The sequence below is a fragment of the Pseudonaja textilis genome, chromosome Z, assembly GCF_049901715.1.
Source record: "Pseudonaja textilis isolate UNSWEBS1 chromosome Z, rPseTex1.2, whole genome shotgun sequence".
In the NCBI taxonomy this organism is placed as follows: domain Eukaryota; kingdom Metazoa; phylum Chordata; class Lepidosauria; order Squamata; family Elapidae; genus Pseudonaja; species Pseudonaja textilis.
This window is the reverse complement of record NC_142008.1, coordinates 22222999-22247166: the sequence shown is the minus strand read 5'-3', so window position 1 is coordinate 22247166 and position 24168 is coordinate 22222999. Positions and strand designations below refer to the sequence as shown.

Below are 24168 nucleotides of genomic sequence, written 5' to 3'. Positions count from 1 at the left end.
AGTTTTATTATATGTATATACAGTATATTGTGGCAATGTTATTTTTCATGTGAAATGCCTTGAACATGATCTGTACAGAAATAAGGGTACTAATTCTTCATTTAGCATTTTAAGGGAAAAGTCCTCCATCAAATTTTGATCCTCAGCAAATATAGTCTCACTTACATTGTTAGTTATAGAATTAGAAAGAATAACAACCCATAACTATTTTTGATCTTCACCAGCTTGAATCCTGTGTAATTCTCTGTTCACTTAAGTGTCCCAGAATTCCCCTCTCCCCAAAAAAATTTACTTTAAAAAGAAAATGATTGTGTAATTTTAAGTGGGTTTCTCTAATAGTAATGCTTTAAATTCTTGTTTTAATCTAGGTGTCACTAGCACAAACATTATTATTGGTGCTATTGCTGGTACAATTTTAGTGTTGGCTCTCATTATGGGAATAACAGCATGGGGTTACAGGTAAGTAATTTATATATAGAGGAAAAAATGTAAGCTAAGAAATAAACTAATGGTTGGTAATGTGTTAACAAAGAGTAATTTAAAAAACCCATTTGTTTCACCAGTTAGAAAAACAGTAAGAAAGCAGGAAATGTAATAATTTATTTCTTAATTAGATTTAAAGTTCTAGTTTGTGATAAATGAAAAAAATCTTCATTTTCAAGTATATATCTATTTTTAAATAGATCCAATGAAAACAATATTAGTGGAGGATTAAAGAACTGATGTGCTCTTAATTTTAAAAGTATACAAATCTGTCTCATTGGATGCAGAGACACAGTTCATTGCATTTGCATTTAAAATTTTAAATTCTGTATATAATATTAAAACACAATACAATTTTGAAAATAATGCGGAAAATGTTAAGAATAAACCTTCTTTCTTGATGTTACCCACTGAAGCTGATTTACAATAGTTTCAAAAAGGGCACAAAACCCCTTTTATATAATGTGTAACTAATAGAGAATTTGCTGCAGTGGATCATAGAGGTGAAGATGAGAGAAAGAGAATAATTTTATTGACAACAATCATGGTGCATAAATCTTTGGTTTCAATAAAGAGGTTTGTTGCATTTAAGATTGCTGAATTCTACTTCTCATCCTAAACATCTCTTGATAGGTACCAGAAGAGAACTATGATTTCTTTAAATTTAGGAATAATGAAATTATATGAGTTCATATTCTTAATATTTGGAAATTTTCACCCAAAAATGTTGTTGAATATAAAACTGAAATTCTTTTTGCATGAACTTATCATACAGAAAAAACGTGTCTCCTAGTTTTTCATGGTAGCAGTATTGTTTTTAAATATAATAAAATTCAATTCAGAAATAAAAAAATAATATCTACTAGCATTTTCTTTTATATATTGTGAATGTTTGAGCTTGGTTCCTTAACAATTGCTTACCAAAGTGAGATCTGATTCAAACAACAACTTTCTACATAAATTCTTGTCTTGTTCCTGAAGTTCTCACAAATCTCTAAAGCAATTTTTTTGGTGTGCACTTGAGGGGAGGGAATGGGTGGATTAATGGTGTAAGATACTATAGTATGAAGGAAAATGTAGATTGCCTCCTTCTCACAGTTTATGGAATCCAAACATTTCTTTAAAACATTAAGTAAAATGAAAGCAAATGCCACGCGATAACTCATTCTTTGTCTCTCTTCCTTTCTCTTGTAAGAAACTATCGAAGACAGAGGTATGTGCAAATAAAGTATGACCACATTGACTCAGAATGCTTGAAATAAAACCCCAATTTCTTATGTATTGTGGGTATGGATACTTACATACATTTGTGTGAATCAAAGTACCACATATCACCTTTATGTTCCACTAAAAGTCCTGTTTATCTGTGGACTTGTCATCAACAAATAACCTAATTTAATTAGTCTCTTTTTAAATTTTTAATACTTCTTTTCCTTGGGTTTATATTTTCTATTATAATTTTTGTTCCTTAGCAGTCAAAATGATGAACATTTATCCCTAGACAGCCATCCATAAAAGTGTAATATCCTAAACTTGTTAATTGTTAAGGTGCTACCAGACATTCTAGGTACAGCAGATTAATAAAGACAATTTCCTTTCAAAAACAGAGCCAATTATCTGATAATTAATGACTTCTCCAACACTTCAGATTATTGGGGTTCTAAAGTGTTTCCTGTTGAATATATGAATTTGCCTTTTACAATGTTAAATTACTAGTTTTTATATTTTTTTAGATGGAGCCAATTCAGATATTTATGTATGATTTCATTTCCAGCTGGTACCCATTATGTTTGTTTTTTAAAGAAATCATGGCTTTTTAAAAAAAAGTCAGAGACATGTAGAATAAGGATCAGATGTACAATCTTGGGTCTGGTCTAATTTCATGTCTCTGCTCAATGAAACTTCTGAAGTTGCATATTGAAGGCATTCATCCATTCACTCTGGAATGTTGTGTCAAAAGAAAGCTTTTATAGAGAGAAACAAACGTATTTAAGAAATGAATATAAAAAAAAACCAATGAGTTTGTCAAACTTTTGTTATGAAAATTGCAACATTTCAACCTGTTTCAGTCCAATAAAGTTCTAAACTAATTTTTAGTTTAGCATTCAGCTGAGTTTCCCTCATGAAGCTACCTCAAATGTAATTGACTTTATTACTATTTATTGCATAATTTAAAATGCTGCATCATCTCTTTGTGAAATATCATTTAACTATTCTTTGACTTCATGGAAAACTCAGATTTCATTGCAATTTCTGTAGTGTAGGTTAATATTTTTTTTAAAAAAAAAGTTCCTGGGTGTTCAAATAAATGTTGTGGACAGAAGTCTGGAATATATTTTATTTATATAGCTATGAATTTTTGCAAACAAAAATAATGTAATGATTCTGTTGCTAAGGTGATGGGAAGAGTATTCTTTGTTGCTTTTAAAAAAAGGGTTTTTTGAGGACGGGAAGCATAGAAAGCTCTCTGCCATAGCCAGATACTTATAGGTAACATCCATAGAAGATTAAGGAATAGCAAAACTTTTTTTAACAGTTTGTACCAATTATCCAGGAAACTGGGGGGAAACAAATATGTCTGCAGTCATTAAATGGGATAGAAGCAGAAAAATACATGTTTCAGCAGGATTCATGACTCCATTTCTAGGGAAATCTAATTTAATTTCATAAAATTGTTTCCTTTAAATATAAAGAAGCTTAACCCATTTCACTGATGCATATTACACGTAAACATTTTAGAAACTGCAAGTTAAACAATCATGTATTTTAGAAAATACATTTTTGTACCATAGAATAATGCCTATTTTCTCTATCACCTGTCTTATTCGTGTGACTGTGAGATAAAACAATTTAACCACTTGCTAACTCTTTTTTCTTGACTGGAGAGAGAGATAGTGAGTAAGTCAATGTATTTTCAGCCTATGCATGTATTCTGTTGTTACTGACTTCAAAATGTTTATTATGCTTTAGACAAATTCCTCAGGGAGATTATGTTAAAAAGCCTGGTGAGGCCGACTCCTTTTATAGCGACATGCCACCTGGAGTCAGCACAAACTCTGCATCTAGTTCTAAGAAGAGGTCTGCTTTTCTGTCGCATTTTCAGATTTCTACCTGTTCCATCACACATTATTCCATTAGTCAGAACCTTTCATTGTTTTGCAGCAGGTTTGATTCCTTCTTTCCTTCCTTCCTTTTGTGAGCTGTGTTGAAATTCCTCCATCTCTGATTATTGACACATCACAAATATTGATGAAACTAAACTTCAAGGAAATTTTAGGCTGTAAGATTATTTTTGATCCTACTTAAAAACAAAACAAAAGCCACAGCAATACTCAGCCTAGACTGATTTTTTTTCAAGCTCTAAAATATATGTCTTTCAGGCTGAATATGTGTTCCATTGATGACACAGACAAATCTAATGCTAATTAGAGATGTCTAATACTGATGCCATCTTTATTTTCTGTTTGGAAGTAGCTTATTTCCAGTTGCTAACAGGTATTCACTGGTAATTACCCTGTTATCATTCTTGTATTCAAACAATACTTGAAAAGACAGGATGGAACTTGTAATATTTGTAGATCCTCAATGAGTAGGTGGATTTTCTAGCAAGCTTTACAGTTCTGTGATACCATGAAAAAATTTAAGCCAACAAAACACTAAAATTGGCTTTATTTTATAGTTTGTTTAAGTAGTCAAAGTTGGAGGATTTTTTATTCATACTTTTAACAATTGTAATAGATGAACAAAATGTAAGAATATACATGTTGTATGTTATCACCACTTTGCTGTTTTTTGTTCTTATCTTACCTGGCATTTCCAGTTTACATTTAACATCTTTACCAATCATGTATGTTTAGAGCAAATCATTTGGTTGGCTTATAAGATATATGCACACCAATGTTGCATGAAGTAGAATGCTACTTATAACTAGCTGTCCTGTAAAAAGATTGTTCTGCTACAGATCAGGTCACAGAGATATTCATAAATCTTTGATTCTGCTAAAATAAATTTAATATTCAGTCGATTATCTCCTCTTGCAATATTTAAGCAGTGAATGATCAAAATTGCATTGGCTTCTTCTGTGAAATGGAGACAAAGGGCAGAAAATTCAAATTTTATTCTAAATCCAGAGTGTTATACTTAAATAGAAGCATTGGACTGGATATCGCTCTATTTACTGAAAAGATAAATTCATTATTTCAGATAATAAATTCATCTCTTATTTAATAATAGTCATTTTGATATGTTCCTTCTTCATCATTTTTAGTAGCAACAATGATCAAAGTGTTTTTAATGCTTTATAAATGACCACCATTAGAGTAGTATAATAAACAGACATTAATTACAATATATTAATGTAACTTTATTAAAAAGAGAGACATAACTGATTCAGATTATGCAGTGTCGAGCACAGATGGGTGGAAAGCTGTAGTAAAGAACACATTATAGTGCTAAAGTAACCATATAATTAAGATGTTTTACTTTTTTAAAACTTCAGTAAGATCTTTCTGGTGGATGCCTATTTGAAAAATTACTCTAAATCAGTCCTGAATTGTTTGACAAAATTGACTGATGTTAAATATTTTTGAGAACCATATTTGAACAATGTGGAGTGTTCCATTCCTGAATGTCTCCAGAAAATAAATAGAAGAAATCTTTGGAGTATCTGTTTCCTAAGATTTTTTTTAACAACCTTTTCAGGATACCAACGTTTTTGTTCTTTCTATGAATTATTGACTGACTTAAAATGAGCATTGCTTAAATATTACATATTTATTATGTGTCCTCTACTACTTATTTCCAGTAATTCCTTCTTCAGTTGTTAGTTCTTAAGAACATTACAGTTTTTTTTAAAGTCTGCATCTTCTGAAACATACAATAGCTGAGCTTTTACTTAGTAATCAGAATATTAATACTTTTCAAGAGTTTTATAACAAGAGTTAGTTTCAGCCTTCTCTAGTTATTCCTGAGTTTCCACCTGCTGGTTGTGCTGGCTAGAAATTCTAGGAATGGTAGTTGAGATAGATCTTGGGACCATCTGGCTAAAGAAGGCTGGATTGATTGTTGTTTCTGATAACAATACTTGGTATGCAGTCCTCCTATATCTTACATTTTGGCGTGCGAGCAACCAGTGTTTATAGAACAGCAAAAGTCATATGTAAGAATCCCTTTTGGCTTTCTGATAAGAATTCTCTAACCATTGCCTATAGCTTTCTGTGTCACACAAAATGAAGAAGCAAAGTGTCTAAAAAGGAACAGATGTCCCCAATTTACTTTGCTCTCTGAGTTTTCTTAGTGCTTACTTTGGCCCTCAACATATTATACTGTAAAAATACCATCCAGAAGATCTCTGTCCCAATTTTATATTCTGCAGAATAAACAAAGCTTAGAATAGCTTTTGATGCCCTGATGCCGTCCTGTTCGGTGTGCTTGATATGAAAAAAAAAAGTACAGGACATGTGAAATCTACATTGCTAATTATTTTTGGTACACATTTGAGGATGTTCAGGAAAGCTTTATGTTTCCTCAGCCTAATATGTAAGGTAATAATTGTATTATTGAAATACCAACATGCAAAAACCAACCATTGCATATGGATCTTGCTCTTTATCCTAGGTCAAACGGCTTATCTCATTCATGGAGTGAAAGAATTCAAGATGCAAAGAATCTTTCAGACATCTGTCAAAATGGGAGACCAAGGAGTAATTCATGGCAAGGTGGGAAACACTCTTGCTTAGCATGACAGATTTCAATGAGTCATGATTATCTAAATAAATTGGATTGTTTCTTAGGTGCATTAGAGCATAATAAAATTTTAAAAATTTAATGTCAGCTCTGCCTCCCTTTTTTCTCTTTTATCAAGGATTTGGATAGATTCTAAACTTAATCTAAGACAAAGCATACTTTGATTTAAATGGCGATGTCCTGAACTTAAATACATTGTGTATGTATCTTTAGAGCTGCTGAATGCCTGGATTCTATAATTATAATTTATTATTATCTTTTTTACTATTATGTTTTGATCTCTTTCAGGTAATATAGGAGGCAACAGAAAGAAAGTCAAAGGCAAAAGATATAGGCCACGGTCTAATTCAACTGAGTAAGTTTGGTCTTTTAGTTGAAAAAGGAAAACAGAAAAGTTCTCAAGCTACATTTTGTTTCAATTCCTTCTTTTAAATATTTGATATGAATCCTTAATAGTTACTTATGTTTTGAATAAGAGTACCTGCTGGTAAACAGGGTAGAAAATTATCTGTTATCTCTTTATGGGCTTCTTTGCTATACTAGTGTCCAAATACTGCTATTCTTTTTCCACTTAAAGCATTTTGTGCCTTAAAGTAGGGAATCAGAGCTTTAGCTAAGGGAAAAGGCTTTCCCTCACTTTCCCTTTGAAATACTCTTGTTATTTGTCCCTTTATTTCCCTTATTTCTTGTTCACCTCATCTTTGGGGAAAATAAACTTATTTTAGAAATAGAAAATCAGAGTGGAAAAAAATTATTTAGCAGCTCCTGAAGACCTCTGCGCAGAAATCATCCTGTAGGATTCCCAAGACATTGTCAGGTAAATAGATATCAAATAATGGGCTACAGGAATCCAATTTGTTATTTTGGGGTATTTTTCCTGCAACAAGGAACAACAGATGGTCAATCAATTGACATTTACCATATTGATTACCTATTTAATCTTGTTCTACAATGCTGAATCCCTAAACACATTCACCTGGGTTGCTTCATCATTTCTGAATAGCAGCAAACAGTATTTTAGTATTCTGTGATCAAATTTGGTACTTGATTGATTTTAGTGCAAATGATTGTTCAGTACTGTCATGTAATAGGAAAAAAGTTAGTCAGGAATCATAGTTCAACATTTCTTCATAATGTTTCTAAATAATTATTTGATAACATTATAGTGACCTTTTTTGTAAAAAAAAAAGTATATTGGGGCAGGGTAATCAATTAAGATCACATTGGGAACCATTTCGTATTGCAAATTTCTTCTGTGATGCTTCTTGAAAGATTTTAAGAAATCTGCAAGCTGCTTATACTTTGTTTCCGGAACCTTTTCTGTCCTGTCTGTCATTTTCTCCCATCAGTTATACAGTTTAATACACTATTTGAACTAATACAAGACAACCATTTCAGTGAATGTTATTGATTGTGTAGAGAAGTTTTTATTGTAAAAATAATCCAAATATTTCATCTCAAAGACAATAATAGGAGAGATAATGATTTACTCTATAAGATTTTTAAAATCACCTGTTTTGAGTTCCACTTATAAGTGGACAGCAAAAATGTAGACAACCAATTGGAAACAGCAGGGAGATATTGAACATTCATTATAATTTTTTACTGTCTGGATTTTTGGAATTCAGATCTGGTAGCCCTAGTTTGGGCAAATCTAAGATGTAAATACCAGTATGAAACTAGGCAATTCATACGTTGTGTGTAAGAATTCAATTGCACTATTTTAAATAATTTAATCTAGATATAATGATGTATCTGCCCTAAATAAGCCAACATCAAAGCTGTTGTCACTGGATTGGAAAGTACAATAAGTCATCCATACCTCTAAGAAATAAATTCTATAATCTCTGGTCATTCTTCGAGATGGGATGAATTGTTCCCCAGTCCTATTGGCTATTTTGGTTGTTTTTATAGTCCTTGTTAAAGCAGTGGATGACTTTGGATATTATGATAAATCAAAGATTGGGCAGAAGAGCTTTTCCCTGCCTTAAACATTTTCTTCTAGATGTAAGAGTTTAATAATTTTCATTTCTAGTTTCAACAAGCTATAGTATGTGGCTGCCATATTCAGAACAAACTGTAGTTTAAGAGTAATCACATTTTTTTCAGCTTAGGATACACAGCTGGTAATTGGATATGGTGAGAGTGCTTCCAGATTCCTCTTCAGAATTATAGCAGTGGAGGAAAAGGCAGCATAAAAGTAGGGGAAGCATCCTTACAATATGATTGACTGCAGTTAGTGAAAATACCATCAGATCTCTGTTTAGCTTTTATGAAGTGGCTGTAGGAACAGATATATATTGCCTTGATGACTGCAAAGGCCAGAGTTATAAAGCAACCATTTTTCTTACGTCAAATACATCATTTCTTGGTATATTGAGTGGACGATCATTTCTGGCTGGGAAAAACAATTTCTGCAGTGATTTTTTTTCCTTTGATGGTTAAATGTTGACCCTAGTAAAATGTATTTCATTCCAATGCCTGCAAAAATAAATGGATGGTCATATAGATTGTTCACCTATGAAAACTAGAACATTTATAGTTGCATATGAGCATGTGTTAAAGCATGTCCTGAGTATTCATAGTGGCTGTCTGTTTAATTTAAACTAACTTTACATTAGATGTGCATCTTCCTCATTGTTATAAACTATATAGACTTTGGCTTAGATTTTCTTCTATTATATATTGTGTTTTTGCAGCAGGGTATCCCATGCTTCTGAGCCTGGGCTTTCCCACACCAATCAAATCCCACCCCAAGGCATAAGCCAGGGGGATTCTCACCACTCCCAAACAGGGAATCGGAGTCACAGGTCAGTTTCAACTGCCTTTCTAGTTTGGCAGCCACTTTTACCCGTAGTTCTTTTTCCAAAATTTTACTGTGATTGCTTGGAAGGTCTTCTGCTGATGGCAGTGCTAGCTAAGCCCTGTTCCTTGCTGGCCTGATGTATAATTTCCCCTCCCTCCTACACTATTTGTAAACTCTAGGGTCCTTGCATTATTGCATGTTGTGCTCAAGCCAATGAAAGCCATTGATTTAGTTTAAGGCATTTCACGCAAAGTTTTATCATCTGATCAGACAGGTTATTCTAGATCAGTGTTTCTCAACCTCAGCAAAGTTAAAATGGGCGGAGCTTAACTCCTAGAATTCTTCAGCTTACATGGTCCCTGGGGAATTCTGGGAGCAGAAGTCCACACATCCTAAGGTGGCTGAGGTTGAGGAACACCGCTCTGTATCAATGATGACTGATGCACAGTTACCCCAGAGATGAATTTTTAACCTGTTTTAATTCTGCAAACTGGCATGATATTAAATTATAAGTGCAGGATGATCAGTAGGATTAGAAAAGTTAAACGGTTATGTACGAACATGCCTCATAACTCTATTGTTATACAGCTGCATGTTTTTGTTGCTGTGCTAACTTTATCTTTTTGCGTTACAAAATCCAGATAAGGAGTGCTTCATGTTTATCAAATGAATTTTTCCAATAAAATATGTAGATTGAAGGTTTGGCGCTTGTTTCTGCATTTGTCCACTGGAGTGGCAAGAATTAGCAGAGTGTTCTGCTGTGTGTGCCTTTTCTTTCCTAGCAAATTGCCCTGCGGCTATACTTCTAACTATTACTTTTTAATTAGCAACTGAGCTGGAAAACATCAAGCACTTCTTTTTTAAAGCTATTGTTAATTAGATGCAGTCACGGCTGATAGAAAATTGATGCTATGTTTGTGCTTACGCGATTGGAATGGGAAGGAACGTTGCCATTTGGACAGCTATTATTATCCTAAAAACATTGGAGCAATGGATTTAATACACTAAGCTAGTCTGGGTTTAATTTATTTTAAGAATGCAAATTCTACTAAACTCAACAAAAATGGCAGCAGGTTTATTTTTTATTTATTAATTTTTTATGCTGCCCATCTCCCCAATAAGGCGTCTCTTACCAAGGATTTTTAAATATGACTATCTAAAAGGATAGAAGAATGGTAAGAATGACATGAATCTGGGTTGAGATAAGCACTTTGTCCTTGTCAGTTTTAAATTTCAACTCACACGAGTTCCAGGTATCACAGTAAAGAGCAAGTAACCATGAGATTTCTAATCCAAGGTACTTAAGGAACATTAAATTGCTTTTTTCTATGCTAAATTATGAAATGCTTCCATAAAATTACTTACATTGAACATTGAAAAAGCAATTAGGTCCTAAGTGGATGTTTTAACTTTGTAACATGTTGCATAGGTTAGTGATCAGCAGTATATTTTGTCTACCTGTAATTTATGCAGAAATTGCATAGCTTTTTTATGCTTATACAGCACAGAGTCCATGTTTTACCTCTTATGTAGTGATAGCTTGTATACAGAAGAAGACTGTTCCAAATGAATAATCCTACAGCTTTCAGAAGGATTCATTTAAGAAATCAGTGAACATAGGATTGTAGTCTATCTAAATTATTGTACTGTTATTTAGTATCTTTTGGGGATAGTAAGATATCCCTTACTTAGTAGTCTAAAACATGGACTCCATATTTATGATATATTAATTCAATGGCTAGCTTCAATTAGAAGTACCTGTAGCAGTTTACCAGATATCAGCTATTTTCTTAAACTTTTTTATATACTTTTCTTCAGTGACATAGAAAAAATAAAATATTTGGAGTGTGTAGTTATGTAGACTATTGTTCGAGAACAATTGTCATATAATCCAAGAAAAATGAATGCTTAAGAAGGAATTCTAAGATTGGATCTGTCAAAGAGTCCATATTTGGCAAATCAATAAGTTTTCCTGTTTCTTCCTACAATAATTGTATTCTTAGAAGTAATACAATGAAAAAGACACACACACACAAAACATACTTCTAATGTACAGTATTGGCAACAAAACAAGATCAAGGCTTCTTCCTGAATCTCGTTTGTAAATATCCAGGTGCTTATACTTAAGTTTCTATGACACCAAATGAATAATCATTTGTTATACTCATAGAGGTTAAATATATGGCTTTTAAATAACATGATTAGCCTGTTTAGGAGAATGCTTATAGAGCTACCAATAATGTTCACCTTGGAAGGATTTATAGAATTTTCATGTTATGTTGTTGTGATGCACTGCTTCCTATTCTGGCTACTTGTGATTCATTTTTCTCCACTCTCTCAGAGCACTAAGTAACATTAAAATCGGCTTCATGTGAGTTCTTCTTTCAAGTTTTTAAAATTGGATAGTCCTTGTGTTGTCATGGCCTTTACACAAGGACAGATTAATGGCAAGTAAATGGAACATGTAAGCTTAAGTTAATTTCTGAATGGATATATTCTGTGGGTCTCTTTGTCTAGCATTTGCACTGAGTTATAGTCCTTCATTACTGAGGGATGAAGGCATCCTTTCTGAGCTTGTGCTGTGTGTTCTCAGATATTTCTCTATTCTTCTGCTTTCTTTGTTCCTTCCATTGCTTTTTGCAGGTATTTAAACCCATGGTTCAAAAGAGAATATAATGTAGCTAAGTGGGTAGAAGATGTGAATAAAAACACTGAAGGACCCTACTTTAGGTATTTTGTGAATTCATTCTCTCTAATCTTTAAGAACGGTTTAAGCATACAAAGCAGATATTATGTGACCCCACTCTTGTATGTTCCAATACAAGTTATTTCTTTTAAGATGTCAAGGGCTCTTGTTCATTGCTGCCTTTGGGGGCTTCATTGTGCAATTACAATTCTTTTCTGAATGCCTTAATGAAGCCTTTTGAAAATGATGCTCATGGTGCTTGCCATCACCATCTTTAGCTTTCAGCAGCTTTCTCTTTATTTAATGCCAAATAAATGTTTTAAGGACATGATCAAAGTCTTCAACTAATCAAATAGTATTGGAAGTTTAAAATTAGTGCAATGGAGCCAATAGCTTCACTGTACATTGTGCTTAAGGTGCAATTATATGCCCTTATATTTAGAGGTCAATTCCACTTGCAATAAACAAACCAAATGTGTGAGAAGACATTTAGAATATTATGCTATTGTCTTCCAAGAGCTTGTAGAAAAGAAAAAATATGTGCTAAATTGCATCTGTGAACAGAATTTTATCTTGATGCTTAAATAGAAACACAGGTAGTCCTTTCTTAACAACCATTTGCTCAGAGATTATTTGAAGTTACAACTGGCACTGAACAACTGGTACTTAACACCCAGTTCCTGAAGTTATGGCTACTGCAGTGCCTCATAGTAATGTGATCAAAATTTGACCATTTGGCTGTCCACTGTAGAGTGCACCAACTCCCTCGATCCACTTATCTCCCTCCCACCTCAATCTCTGCCCTTTTGGCTGCCCTGCATAGTGCTACCCTTCCCTCTAGGCCTCTGTTTCAAGCCCTGTGTTGTGGCCAGCCACCCTAGTGTCATAGCAAAATCCCCAGGTCTGCAGCCCTGCGCCACCAGCTAACTTTCACCATCTTCCTCCTACTGCTGCTGAGGCATGCCCTAAGTGAGGCTGCTGCTAGCCACACCAGGCCTCAAGACCACTACCACTGTTCTTGCAATGCTTTTGAATGCCTTCAGAGGCCTTCCAAAACATTGCAAAAAGGTTGAGCCATTCTTCAAATGCTTTGGAAGGCCTGAGAAGTTTATGTTGTCCCGATACCTCTAACTTTAACCTTCATGTAACAAAAAGGGGGAATAGCTTATTTTTCTGCATATCTCTTTTATTTTGACAGGTTTTGTTTTCTCACAACAGAACCCACATTATTGATTACTTTTATACTAGTATTTGCACATTTAAAAACTAACCATCCCTTTTCTTATCTTTAGTAAATGTTCTGTCTCGGTGCACCAATTCATCTATTCACCATATATATTTTATCATATAATATGAAAGTATTCATCCCTGTGAAATACGTTTACTTTGATCTTTGATACATTTATTTTTAATCTTTTTCATCATACAAGTTAACATTAGCTGCAAATCATCAAGAGTCTTGTCCAACATCTGTGGACAAAAATAAATTCAGAAAAGCGTTCCTAACCGATATTCATCTAATATTGTCACAAGCAATCCTTATACGTTTATCCATAAATATTATAAACCACTTGGGGACATTGTACATTCTTGCTTTATTTCCTGTTCAATATTGAACCATTTGTTAAGCATACCATTTATTATTGTGCATGTTTTATTCCTTCATATTCTGTTCTTGTTGCATTCCGCAATCAATTATCAATCATGGCTTGAGGTCTGAAGTAAAAGGAAATACATACATCTAAATAAACCTCATATTCATGCAAAATGTTCCATAACGCACAATTTTCTTTTTCACATTGATACAGAGATAACTATCATGATGCATAAAAGAGACAATTTCTTTAAACTTCCTCTGTCTATAGTATTATGAATTAATATCTAAAACTTTATTTGTCTGACATCTGATGGCTTTCTTATAGTTTCACATAGAATAGATGACATAATAAACTTTTTTGTTGTTGCTTTAATCTATCTTATTTTTATTTCTCCTTGATTACTTTCAGGTAATAGCTTAACATGAAACACATCTTGGTTTTATGACTAGGATATCTGCATGAACGCTATTGAAACAAAAAGTCTATGAAATGAGAAAGAATGATAATTTTCAAAGAAATAAAATTCCAGAACATGAAAATGAATGCATTTAAAAACAGATGTTCTAATCTAAGAAAGATTAGTAGAAAATATAGTAGAAAAGTTAGGTTTTGTCATTAGTTCCCTCTTAATCAGTAGATTTCTAGATAAATAAAAAGGCTGAGTATCTGACTTTAGACATAATTTGTAATTATTGTTTCTTCTTTTCTCAAATAAATTACAGTTTGATAGGACGAAGATCCATTTGATCCAGTATTGTGAACTCTCCTAAGTCCTTTTTTTTTGTATTTAACCAAATGCAAATTTTCCAGTGCAGGGAAAGTGATTTTTCTGAAAATAACAATTGTTTTAAGTATTCCTACATTTTGAAAACATGAAAACACTGTGGTCTTTACTATTTAGAAATTTGCTCATGCAAATGTTTGAAGCTAGTAACCAGAAATGGAGATTTCTACCATCTCCAGCAGCACAACTATCATTTTCTTATCCTAGTCCTCAAGAAATAAGTGTTCTCCCTTGAGACCAGGAAGGATAAGTAGCTATATGGAATTCATTAAAGAAAAAAAAACATGGAATAGATTATGTTCTTTCATATACTTTTATATGAAACTAAAGAAGGTGAGGTTGAATTGCACCTGGAGGGGAATTGGTAGCCAATGCAGCTAACACAGCAATGGTGCCCTATGCTGTCATTAACACTCTGTGCCACCTCATTCCACATCAACTGAAGCTTCCAAATACTCTTCAAGGGTAGACCAATATAGCGTACACTACAATAATCCAAAGAGGCAACTGCAAGAGCATAAAAGACTGTGAGTAGGACACCCTAGTCTATGAATAATGACCAGTGATGCTCAACACAAAGCTTACAAAAGCCTTCTTCGGTATCATTGCCACTTGGTCTCTCAGCAAAAACCATGTGTCCAAAAGTACTCCCAGACTATGCATTAGTTCTGTCTGAGACAAAAGCAAAGATGGAATATCCTCAGAACCAGGTGGTCCCCAAACCCAAAGCCACCCAATTGGGTTGAGTTGAATTTTTTTGAGGCCTCCACAGCCACTGTGCACTGAAATAATATTTTCACAGCGTTACTCAGATGACCCAGGGTATATCTCTCCCCAGATTGTTGGTTCCTTTGGTAACCTCACCTAGTGATTCCATATAGATATTAAATAGAAGGGCAGAAAGACAAAATTCTGCAGCACCTTACAAAGTAAAGGCTGAGATCTGGAACTCTCCTCTCTATCTGTAACTGACCCTGGAAGAAGGAGGAGCACCAGCATAACATTGGATCACCCATCCTCAACTCTTGGACCTGATTCAGAAGGATATCCTGATCACTGAAAGCCACTAAGAGGTCAAAAAGAGTGAGGATGAATGTACCATCCTCATCCTGGTCCAGCAAGAGGTCATTAAAGAGTGTGATCAATTTAATCTCAGTGCCAAAGTTAAGCCTCTGGGTGAAAGAGGTCTAGATAACCAGCATCCCTTGAAATTGTAATACAACTACTATTTATTTATTTATTTATATTTGTCAAAAGCTTACAATACAATAGAAATAAGAATAAACATAAGTTTAAATATAAGAAATAGGAACTAATAATTGGGGACAATAGGACGGAGATGCTCTATCTTCCCTAAAAGGAAAAAGATTGGGAACTGGATGAAGATTGCACAAAATAGCCAGTTCCAACATGGCCCCTTGAAGAAGAGATGGTGAGACCACCCTGTCATTAAAAGATAAAATTAACCACTTGTCTCCCTCTCAAGCTTTGATCAACCTGGAAGGACATGGATCTAATGCACTGCTGACAGTCTTAAGAAACCTTTCCAAATTTCCAGACCCAATAAAATGAAAATCCCTGCAGATAACAGAAATAGGCCCAGCTCTCATCACCTCTGTAGGATTTGCTTCAAGGTCAGAATCTGACATAGAATGGTTCTGATCAATTTTATCTGTCAAATGTCTGGCATATTCTTCACAGTGAACCCAGAGCCATTTCCTACCAGAAGTGCTGCATTCATTCAAAACAAGGTCTTAGGATGGCTATTCATGAATTCAATAGGGGTGGAAAGATAAATTTCCTCCCTTACTGCCACAAGATAAGCACCCTATAGTAGCTCATGTTTTATCAGATTTAATCATCATTTGCTGTAGGTATCTTTCCCCCCACTTTATATCCCTTCGCTCTTCCATGAATCGGAAAATTCTGGGTCTGATCAATCGAGAGTCAGGCTGCCCTCTAATTCTAAGCAGCTACTAGGGCTTTGGTCAGATAATGAAAAAGGGTCCATGGAACAATCCAATTAGGTTTGTTAGTCATTTGGGGTGGATTGATCTAATAGGTCCAGCTCCTGCATTGAGTGGAGTATCTGTGATCTGTAGATTACCTAGAGAATGATGGTCGACCATGAGAACAGAGAAACCAAGTAATTCACCCAAATCCAGATGATATCAGATTAATAGAAGAACCAGCCAGGCATACAACTGTTGTGCATTGGATATTGAATGATTTGGGAGATGACAAAGTTGTCATGGCCATGAATTCAGAAGCTACCACTAACCCTACACCAAGAATAGGCAGATTAAAGTCCCCAAGACCAGAAACCTATCCAAGGAGTCAGTGAGTTCAGGTAGGAAATTGCTATGCAGCGGAAGGTTGATATATACTGGTGCTCTTATAGGAGAAAGAACTGGAATAAATTGTTGAACAAGTAAGTTTAAATGTAGTGGGTTATTGGAAATCTTAGCATATTTATATTTTATAAATATAAAATATATTTATAACTGGGATAATCAGTTGTAACCTCTGTAGTGGTCTAAAATTACTTCCTGAGCAATTTGTTTGGGAAATGGCATCATTTCAAGTCTAATATCATTTTGCGCAAGATGCTTTATGTGTGCACATATGATGCGATAGTGGATAATACCAATTATATAGATTAGTCTGCCAACCCAATGTTTTTCAGATGTGCTTGACTTCAAATCTTAGAACTGGCCAGTTCTGGAAATCCAAAGCATTTGAAGGGTAATTGTTTGAGGGAGGAACTCGACTGGATGGATGAACTATATTTGTGGGCACTTCAAATGGAAAATTTATTAATTGAGCTCTTTACTGATTACCCTTTCTTTCTGAGTTATGCTGATTTCTCTCATCTAATCTAACTCTAATGAAGCATAACCAAACTAGAAAATTTAGCATTCCCAATAAATCTTGTTACACCTTAAACAATGTCTTTTTCCTTCAGATATGGTACATTCAGTTAATGTTAGTCAATCAGTGTTCCAGAACAATATATATTGTAATATAATTCTATAAATAAGTAAAAATGTTTTTAAAGGAAAGCAGTTATGTGATTGCAGGATTCACAATGCCTAAATCAGGGATAGTGAGCTTTATGCTGCTAGTTATTTTGAACTGTAGCTCTCATAATTCCTTGTTTTAAACACTTTAGCAGGCTTAGCTGCAACTTCAAGTCTACCTGGACACATCAGGTTGCTGATCTTTGAACTAAACTATTTGCATGTTTACAGAAGTATTTTGTCTAACTTCATGAAAAATAAATGGTCCCAGTGAAATAGTCACTAACTTTGATTTTTCTTTTATTGTTTCACTATTGAACCAGCCATTGAACAACGTTCTTTGGGCTTGTAGACAGACCTGTGCCTAAATAGGTTCTGAGATGCTTGCAAGAGATCCCGACAAATGGATAGCACAACTGTATGAATTAATAATAAAACAAAAGTCCTTATCTGAGGTCCACCTGCCTGACAGCCATTCTGTATTTGAGGAAGAATTAGAATGCATTTGATATTTCATCCAAGTGGCACAATATCTGAGATCAGCTGAGTTTCTAGCTTTTATATTTTCCCCCATGGTAATAATTTTACTTTGTTTTGGGGAAAAAAATAGCATAAACAGCCATGAAAGTATCAAAACAGTACTGTAACTTAATAGTTGTTTTTATGAGCGAAGTATAACTTTTTTTCCCAACTGCCTCTGAATGTAGAAGGGTTGCAATTTTAAATATACCGTGGGCTGGAAATTTGTGGGAGTCTGAGCTCTCACACGTCGGATGGGCATTAGTTTGAGAATGGTTGAGAATTATAGGAGAACTAGAATATGGGTTTTAAATTTTCTTACATATAATCACAATGCAGGGTTTTCTAGAGTTCCCTTCCTGAATTACTGATGTGAAGGCCCCCATTATCATGTGAAGGCCCCTGTTCCTGCTCTGATATTAGGCTCTCATTTCACAACTCATTTCTACTAATGTCAGTACAGCAACATAGCCTCTATGAAATGCAGTTGTTTGTAAAAATGGCCTAATGTCAGAGCAGCTGTTTATATCTAGGAGTTTCGTAAGGTCATGGTAGCTAGAGTTGGAAATATTTGTTCATGTGGATTCTCTCCAGGGAAGAAGAGTTCTTTTATAAATTATTGCATTGCAAGTAGGATGTTTTAGTCCTGGAATTCAAAAGTATGATCCCATAGCATAGTTAGCATAGTTAAGGACTGGTGCAGAAATAATATTTGCACAGGGATTTGGTTCCTTTGATCCCGACATCAGTCATTCCTGGCCTTGTGAGTAAAAGTGAAAAGCTTTTTATTGACTTGGAAAAAAAAGAATGCCTCTCATGTGACACAAATGTTGACTTGCTACTGCTTATCTGACCCACCTTGTCCAGAAATGCTGATTACTCTTTCAGTCTATTTATCTACTCTCCCCTCCATCCCAACCCATGTCCTCAGATACCAAGTTTGGCTGGAACCACAGCATATTAAATTATGCTTGCATGTGTATTGATTGAGCATTATTCTAACTTTTAAAGTGCATGCCTCTGCCTATGTTTTTATTTTATATACATGATGATAAATGGATCTTCTCTGTTGATTCTAAACTTGAGCTGGAATTCTGTGCACATATAGATTGGAAATGAGTAATGAGAGGTGGACTTTTAAAATATGGTGCTTAAGAACTGGGCTAGTTAATTCTCTCTCACCTGTCCCTAGTCAGGAACTGTCCTAATTTGAGTGTATCATGATTCTCAGATCAGGGGTTTATCACCCAGGAAACTTGGGAGTTTTAATAAAAATAATATGGGGATTGCCTAGTTTTAAAAGTCTAAGGTACATTTATGTAGGCACAGGTAGTCTTTGACTTATGAGCAGTCATTTAATGACTGTTAAAAGTTAAGGTCTACCTGAAAAAGGGGACTTAAAATTCAAATCCAAAGTTCTGACAGTCACCCGCTGCCCTCCCAGATACATGACTGCACTTTGGGTGTTTGGCAACACAGCCATATTTAGGGCTGTTTGCAGCATTCTGCAGTCACATGACTATGTTTGAAAACCTAGCACTTCTGTTTTTTTGGGAACACCATGCCCATTGCGATCAATGGGTTCACTTAACAAATACTGCAAAAGACTAAAGTCAATCAGATGATAACACATTTTATGATTGTTTCAACTTACAACCATAATGGGCAGGCTGCATTATGGTTGTAAATCAAAGACTACCTGTACACAATGTATAAATTGCATTGGGGTAGATCACAAGTGGAAAACCTGCAGCCTAAATACCTAAGTCTTCTCTTTGCAGCTTTTGAGACCCCTTGACCATGGCTGATGCAAGCCAAGTGCATTGTTTCCTGTTCTTTTGAAATGGGAAACAAAATATTACTGTGGAAGTCCTAAAACAAAACAAAAACCTAAAAGTTTGTTTGTCATATGCATAATGTGGCTCCACCTTTTTTGGATCTGTTAACTCCCTCTCAAATGTTGAAAGAGGCACTCAGCCACTAGAAGACTGTCAATGATCTCTTCAGTACTTTTATTTGTATTTTCTCAAGTAACACCAAAACATCTAAAACCAATCATTTTATTCACGGAACAATAACTTTTACTAGGGTTTCAAAACAAGTTTCCTCAATCTGGTGTCTCCTAGTGGAGACAATGATCATAATCACAGTGGCCACAATCACAAGACCCTGGCCACAATCATGGCCAGTGTGGGAACTCCAGTATCAGGTTGCCAAAGGCTGCTTAGATGATAGACCAGTTGTTCATATATACATATATATATGGCTTCAGAAAATTCATATTGATTGTCCCAACAAGGTAGACAAGTATTATTTTCTTTATTTGAGTGAAAGAATACGTGCTTGAAGCCATCTGATGTGAGTCAAAGTGTGAGGCAAAATTATTTATAGTTGCTCTTCTTAACAACACTACAAATTAACATTGGCTTGTTTAGCTTTCATTTCTTAAATGATGACAGCATAATAATTTCTCCTTATCATTTGATGGCAAAAAATGGTATGAAATTACATCAGCTTCATGTTGCTTCATGGCTGAGAAAGGTCAGAGTTCTCTCTTTCAGAGTTGGGACTAATATCAACCAAATGTCCTCAAGAAATGTGTTGGAGACAGTGCTTGGAAACTGCTTCCCTAAATGATGGCTTAGAAGCCGTTCTCCTTGTAGAATGAAATGATTGCAAAGCTTTCAGTCAGTTGCAATTTCTATTGTCCCATGACATTTTGTGTTTCTTTTCTGTCTCTGTCCTCCAGGACTCTTTCCCCTGCAAAGTCCCCATCATCCTCTACTGGCTCCATTGCTTCCAGCAGAAAGTATCCATATCCCATGCCTCCACTGCCTGATGAGGAGAAGAAGGCCCACAGAGCTAGTGCTAGGGTATGCTTGACTTCTTCTTTGGTTTTAGTGGAAGGGCTGTTTGTTTGGGCACATGTAAGAGGGCTTTGGTCTGTGATTGGGCTAAAGCTGAAACCTGGATCAGCTGAATATTTTAAAAATAAAGAAACAGAAATGGGCAAGGAAAGGCCCACAGTGACTGCAGTCCTTTAGAGAAAATTAGAACATCAGTCACTTAATTATTTCTACTAGAAATAGGATTATCCCATTTCTGTTGATGCAGAGAGCGGGATCAAAAAGAGAAGATGGCTCTGACTGCATTTCTCCCCACCATTGGTAACATACTTTTTCAGGCACATTCGGGGGTATAGTCAAACAAGAAAGCAAAATTAAATCCCATTTCTGTAGAAACTGTTTTGGGTGGTGAGTTTCCATCTGTCTGGGGAGTGGCAGGGTTTGCAATTCCACTGTACTGAAAGCTATCAAACTGATGCAGGCTTTCCTATTGTGTAAGGAGCAGATAGAAGCTACTGTCCTAAAATTAGGCATTCTTTTTTTTTTACAGCTATGGGAGACATCCATTTAAGTATTTAGCTTTCACCTGAGCTGTCACCAGAACTATTTACTTCAAATTTTATATAAATTCAGCATCACTGAATCACTGAACATTCATCTGCTCAGCAGACAACTTGATGGAGCAAAGATACAGATAGTCACAGGATAAGCAAGTTCTCCCGTTGAAGGAAGACACTGATTTTCTACAGCTGATTCAAGTTTTGTGAATTACAAATAAAGATATTAACCTGATATAAACCTGAACATGCTAAGATACTGTGCATGATGTCAGATATAGACATTCAGATACTGCTTTTGAAATCTCAATGGTGTTTTTTCCTGGTCTAACATGTCCCCAAATATCTAAAAGAGAGTGATTCAGAATTTGGTACATAATCATTTATGCTGTGTGCATGAACCTCTGTTTGCCACTATCCATGTGTAAGGGGTTACTCATTTTACTGTAGTAGAGTTAGCATGCAGGAATAAGATGTTTTTTCCACAGCTGGGTTCTAAAAAGACAAAATATTTTGACAACAGCTTTAACAAGAAAACTGATTTTTTTAACCTGTTACAATTACATTCTCAGTAAAAAAAAAAACTATTTGTAGACAGTTGTGAAATATGAGCACTGTAGTTAGGTTTTTGCCTGAAGAGCGTGCTAGAAAACTTAGGAGTCAAGTTAGATACTTCATGGCAGGTTCATGAATTAACTGCATGCAAAGGTCTCAGGTTCAATTTCATCTGCCAATAGAAACAAAATAATTTGTTGAAAAACCAGGAAAGCACTAATAGCCTCTGTTGATAATAGTGAGATAGATGGACTAATAGCCTAGTTAAATATAAGGTATGTATGATATCTGGCATTAAAGAAACAGCACTGCAGGAGGAAAAGTTGGCAATTATAGTACTTTGTTTTTCATTTTTTCTCTCTCAAAACTGATTTCCTGTCAAAATTATCCAGCCCTTCTATCTCATTCATTGAAGTGCCATTCAGAATTAAACTTTGCCTTTTCTTTGTTCTAAGAAAAACTAGAACAAAGGGTCTGGAATATCTTAAAATTTTGAGAACAGATTTTTTTCCTCTTCCCATTAAAATCAATTGAATAAATCTGGATCCAAATGGAACCCATTTCTTTTAAACTATTTGGAACATCAGCCATTAATGTGAAGTTGGTTAAAACAATGTATCTGCTGTATATATTAAATACCTACTTTTTGAAATCTACTCATCTTAACCACCCAGTTCAGTTTCATGTTTTAATCAAGTAATCATATAATACTGTGTAAGCTTGTACATGTTTTGGCCAAATAAGAAATGTTCAAATGCTTGACTGAATGACCAGAGACCATTCATCTGTGTGCAGTTTATATAATGATATGCTTTTCTGCTGGAATGACTGGAGGATTCTCATAATTTCTATTTGGATAGGATAAGGAAGATGTACAACAGGAGTCATCAGAATGCAACATTTTTGTCAAGCTTCTAGGAACCAAGCATTGTGGAGGTTGTCAGTTTTTCATAGAAGAGTTATCCTGCCTAGGAGTTTCAGATGATATGAGGCATACAATATAAAAAGAGAAAAATAGTTAAAGATGTATACAGAAAAAGTTTTTTGAATATCCTAAGCAGGATTTCAATGCCCTCTTGCTAATTTCACATCCAAATTATGATGAGTTAAAATAATTACCATTGTCTTTGCTATAGAGTTCTTTTCACCAGCTACTCATAAGCAGGATTTAGATATGAAACTTTGGGATAGTAGAATTCATAACATGTATGTCGTATCTGAGTGTTATTTAGCACTGTGTGTTCTGCTTTAATATTCTATTATGGAGATTTGGGGAAAATAATTGCCTTATCATGCCATAACAGAAGGACAATATTGGCAATATTGCATGGATAGGATCTAAGGGGTCTGCCTAATGGTTCTTGCAAAATCTTAACATTAAAAGCATTCTTAGGCATATAATATCATTTAATATTTGACAGTATTTGGATAGGAATGTCATTTGTTTTTCTGAATCTTCTACCTCTTTCATATAATTCCTTCTGTATGTGAAGTGCTATATATGGCCTTCGGTCGGGTAACTGGACTTACTGTAGGAAATTACTCTTTTTTGAGAATGTCAGTTCTACAAGGAGAAACTGTTCTAAAGTTTTCAACTGTAAATTATGTAAAACTTTAAAGGTATTATATTTATATGACTTTGCCAGTTATATTTATACAAAACTGGCTTTGCTGTCATAGCAGTCTCTAGAAAGTGGCATAAGGTTTTGGTAAGTATTTTGATTTGTACTAAATAGGAACAAAAAGCGCATAAAGGAAATTCATAAGAGAATGTCTAAAAGATTATAAAAGAATATATATGTTTAATTTTGCAAATATATAGTGTGAGGTGGGGACTTGAAGGATGACTGCTGAAGTGAGGCCTGGTGAAGTTTAAATTACCATTATAATTTTTCTTTTTCTTTCGTTTCATTGACTTTGAATCAACCTTCTATGCTCCCCTTCCAATCAAAGTCAAAAGGCTCTCCTCACAAGTTAAAGTGAAGCTATAGTAGAGATCATCTTCCCCATCACTTTTAATTCTTGCTAATTTTTAGAAGCTTAACATGTGCCTTTTTGGATCTTTGGCTTGATGTAAGTCCATGTGTTGTTAGAAAATGACATTGTTGCTGTCTTCCATTTAAATTACTAAAACAAAGGAAGTGGGTTTTTTTCCTTCCCTTTTCCTTTTCAGACAGAACTGAATGTAATGTGAGAACTGGGGTGATTGTAGACTGTTCACTGAGAAAATAATCATCCTCTGTAGTTAATTTGTAGACAATGTCATTGACCATTATTTGATCATGGCTAATATTTGTTAATACCATGACACTTAATAATTTTAATGTAAAATGAAATATAATTTTAATAAACTGGTGTTTTCTACGGTCTAGTGCAGGATTTCTCTGCTTACAAGCTTGAATTGTCTTGGTATGTTAAAAAGTGATGGATGCCAGTCAGCAAAAGTGTGTGTAAATCCAAGACAATAAAAGTTGGCAAATGGATTTTGAGTTCCAAGCTATTGTCCAGATAAAATGCTAGGAGGGATGTTTCTTCTAATTACTTCTGTTGCTGATGTATTTTATATTTT

General features: G+C 34.6%; 1 protein-coding gene across 5 annotated transcripts in view; it reads left to right on the top strand.

Annotated features, from left to right (window-relative positions):
- Positions 1–22263, top strand: part of ADAM22 (ADAM metallopeptidase domain 22) — a 185730-nt gene extending 163467 nt beyond the window's left edge. The window contains exons 25-31 of one of the 5 annotated variants that reach the window (XM_087915255.1): positions 369–459; positions 1679–1696; positions 3454–3648; positions 6100–6200; positions 6517–6583; positions 20391–20514; positions 21038–22254. In XM_087915255.1, the coding sequence (XP_087771381.1) occupies positions 369–459; positions 1679–1696; positions 3454–3648; positions 6100–6200; positions 6517–6583; positions 20391–20514; positions 21038–21058 (617 nt within the window). In that variant the 3' untranslated portion in view covers positions 21059–22254. Of the gene's footprint in view, positions 1–368; positions 460–1678; positions 1697–3453; positions 3649–6099; positions 6201–6516; positions 6588–20390; positions 20515–21037 lie in introns of those variants that run through there. The other 4 variants (XM_087915256.1, XM_087915257.1, XM_087915258.1 and 1 more) reach the window with 4 other exon arrangements.
- Positions 22264–24168: the final 1905 nt, after the last annotated feature.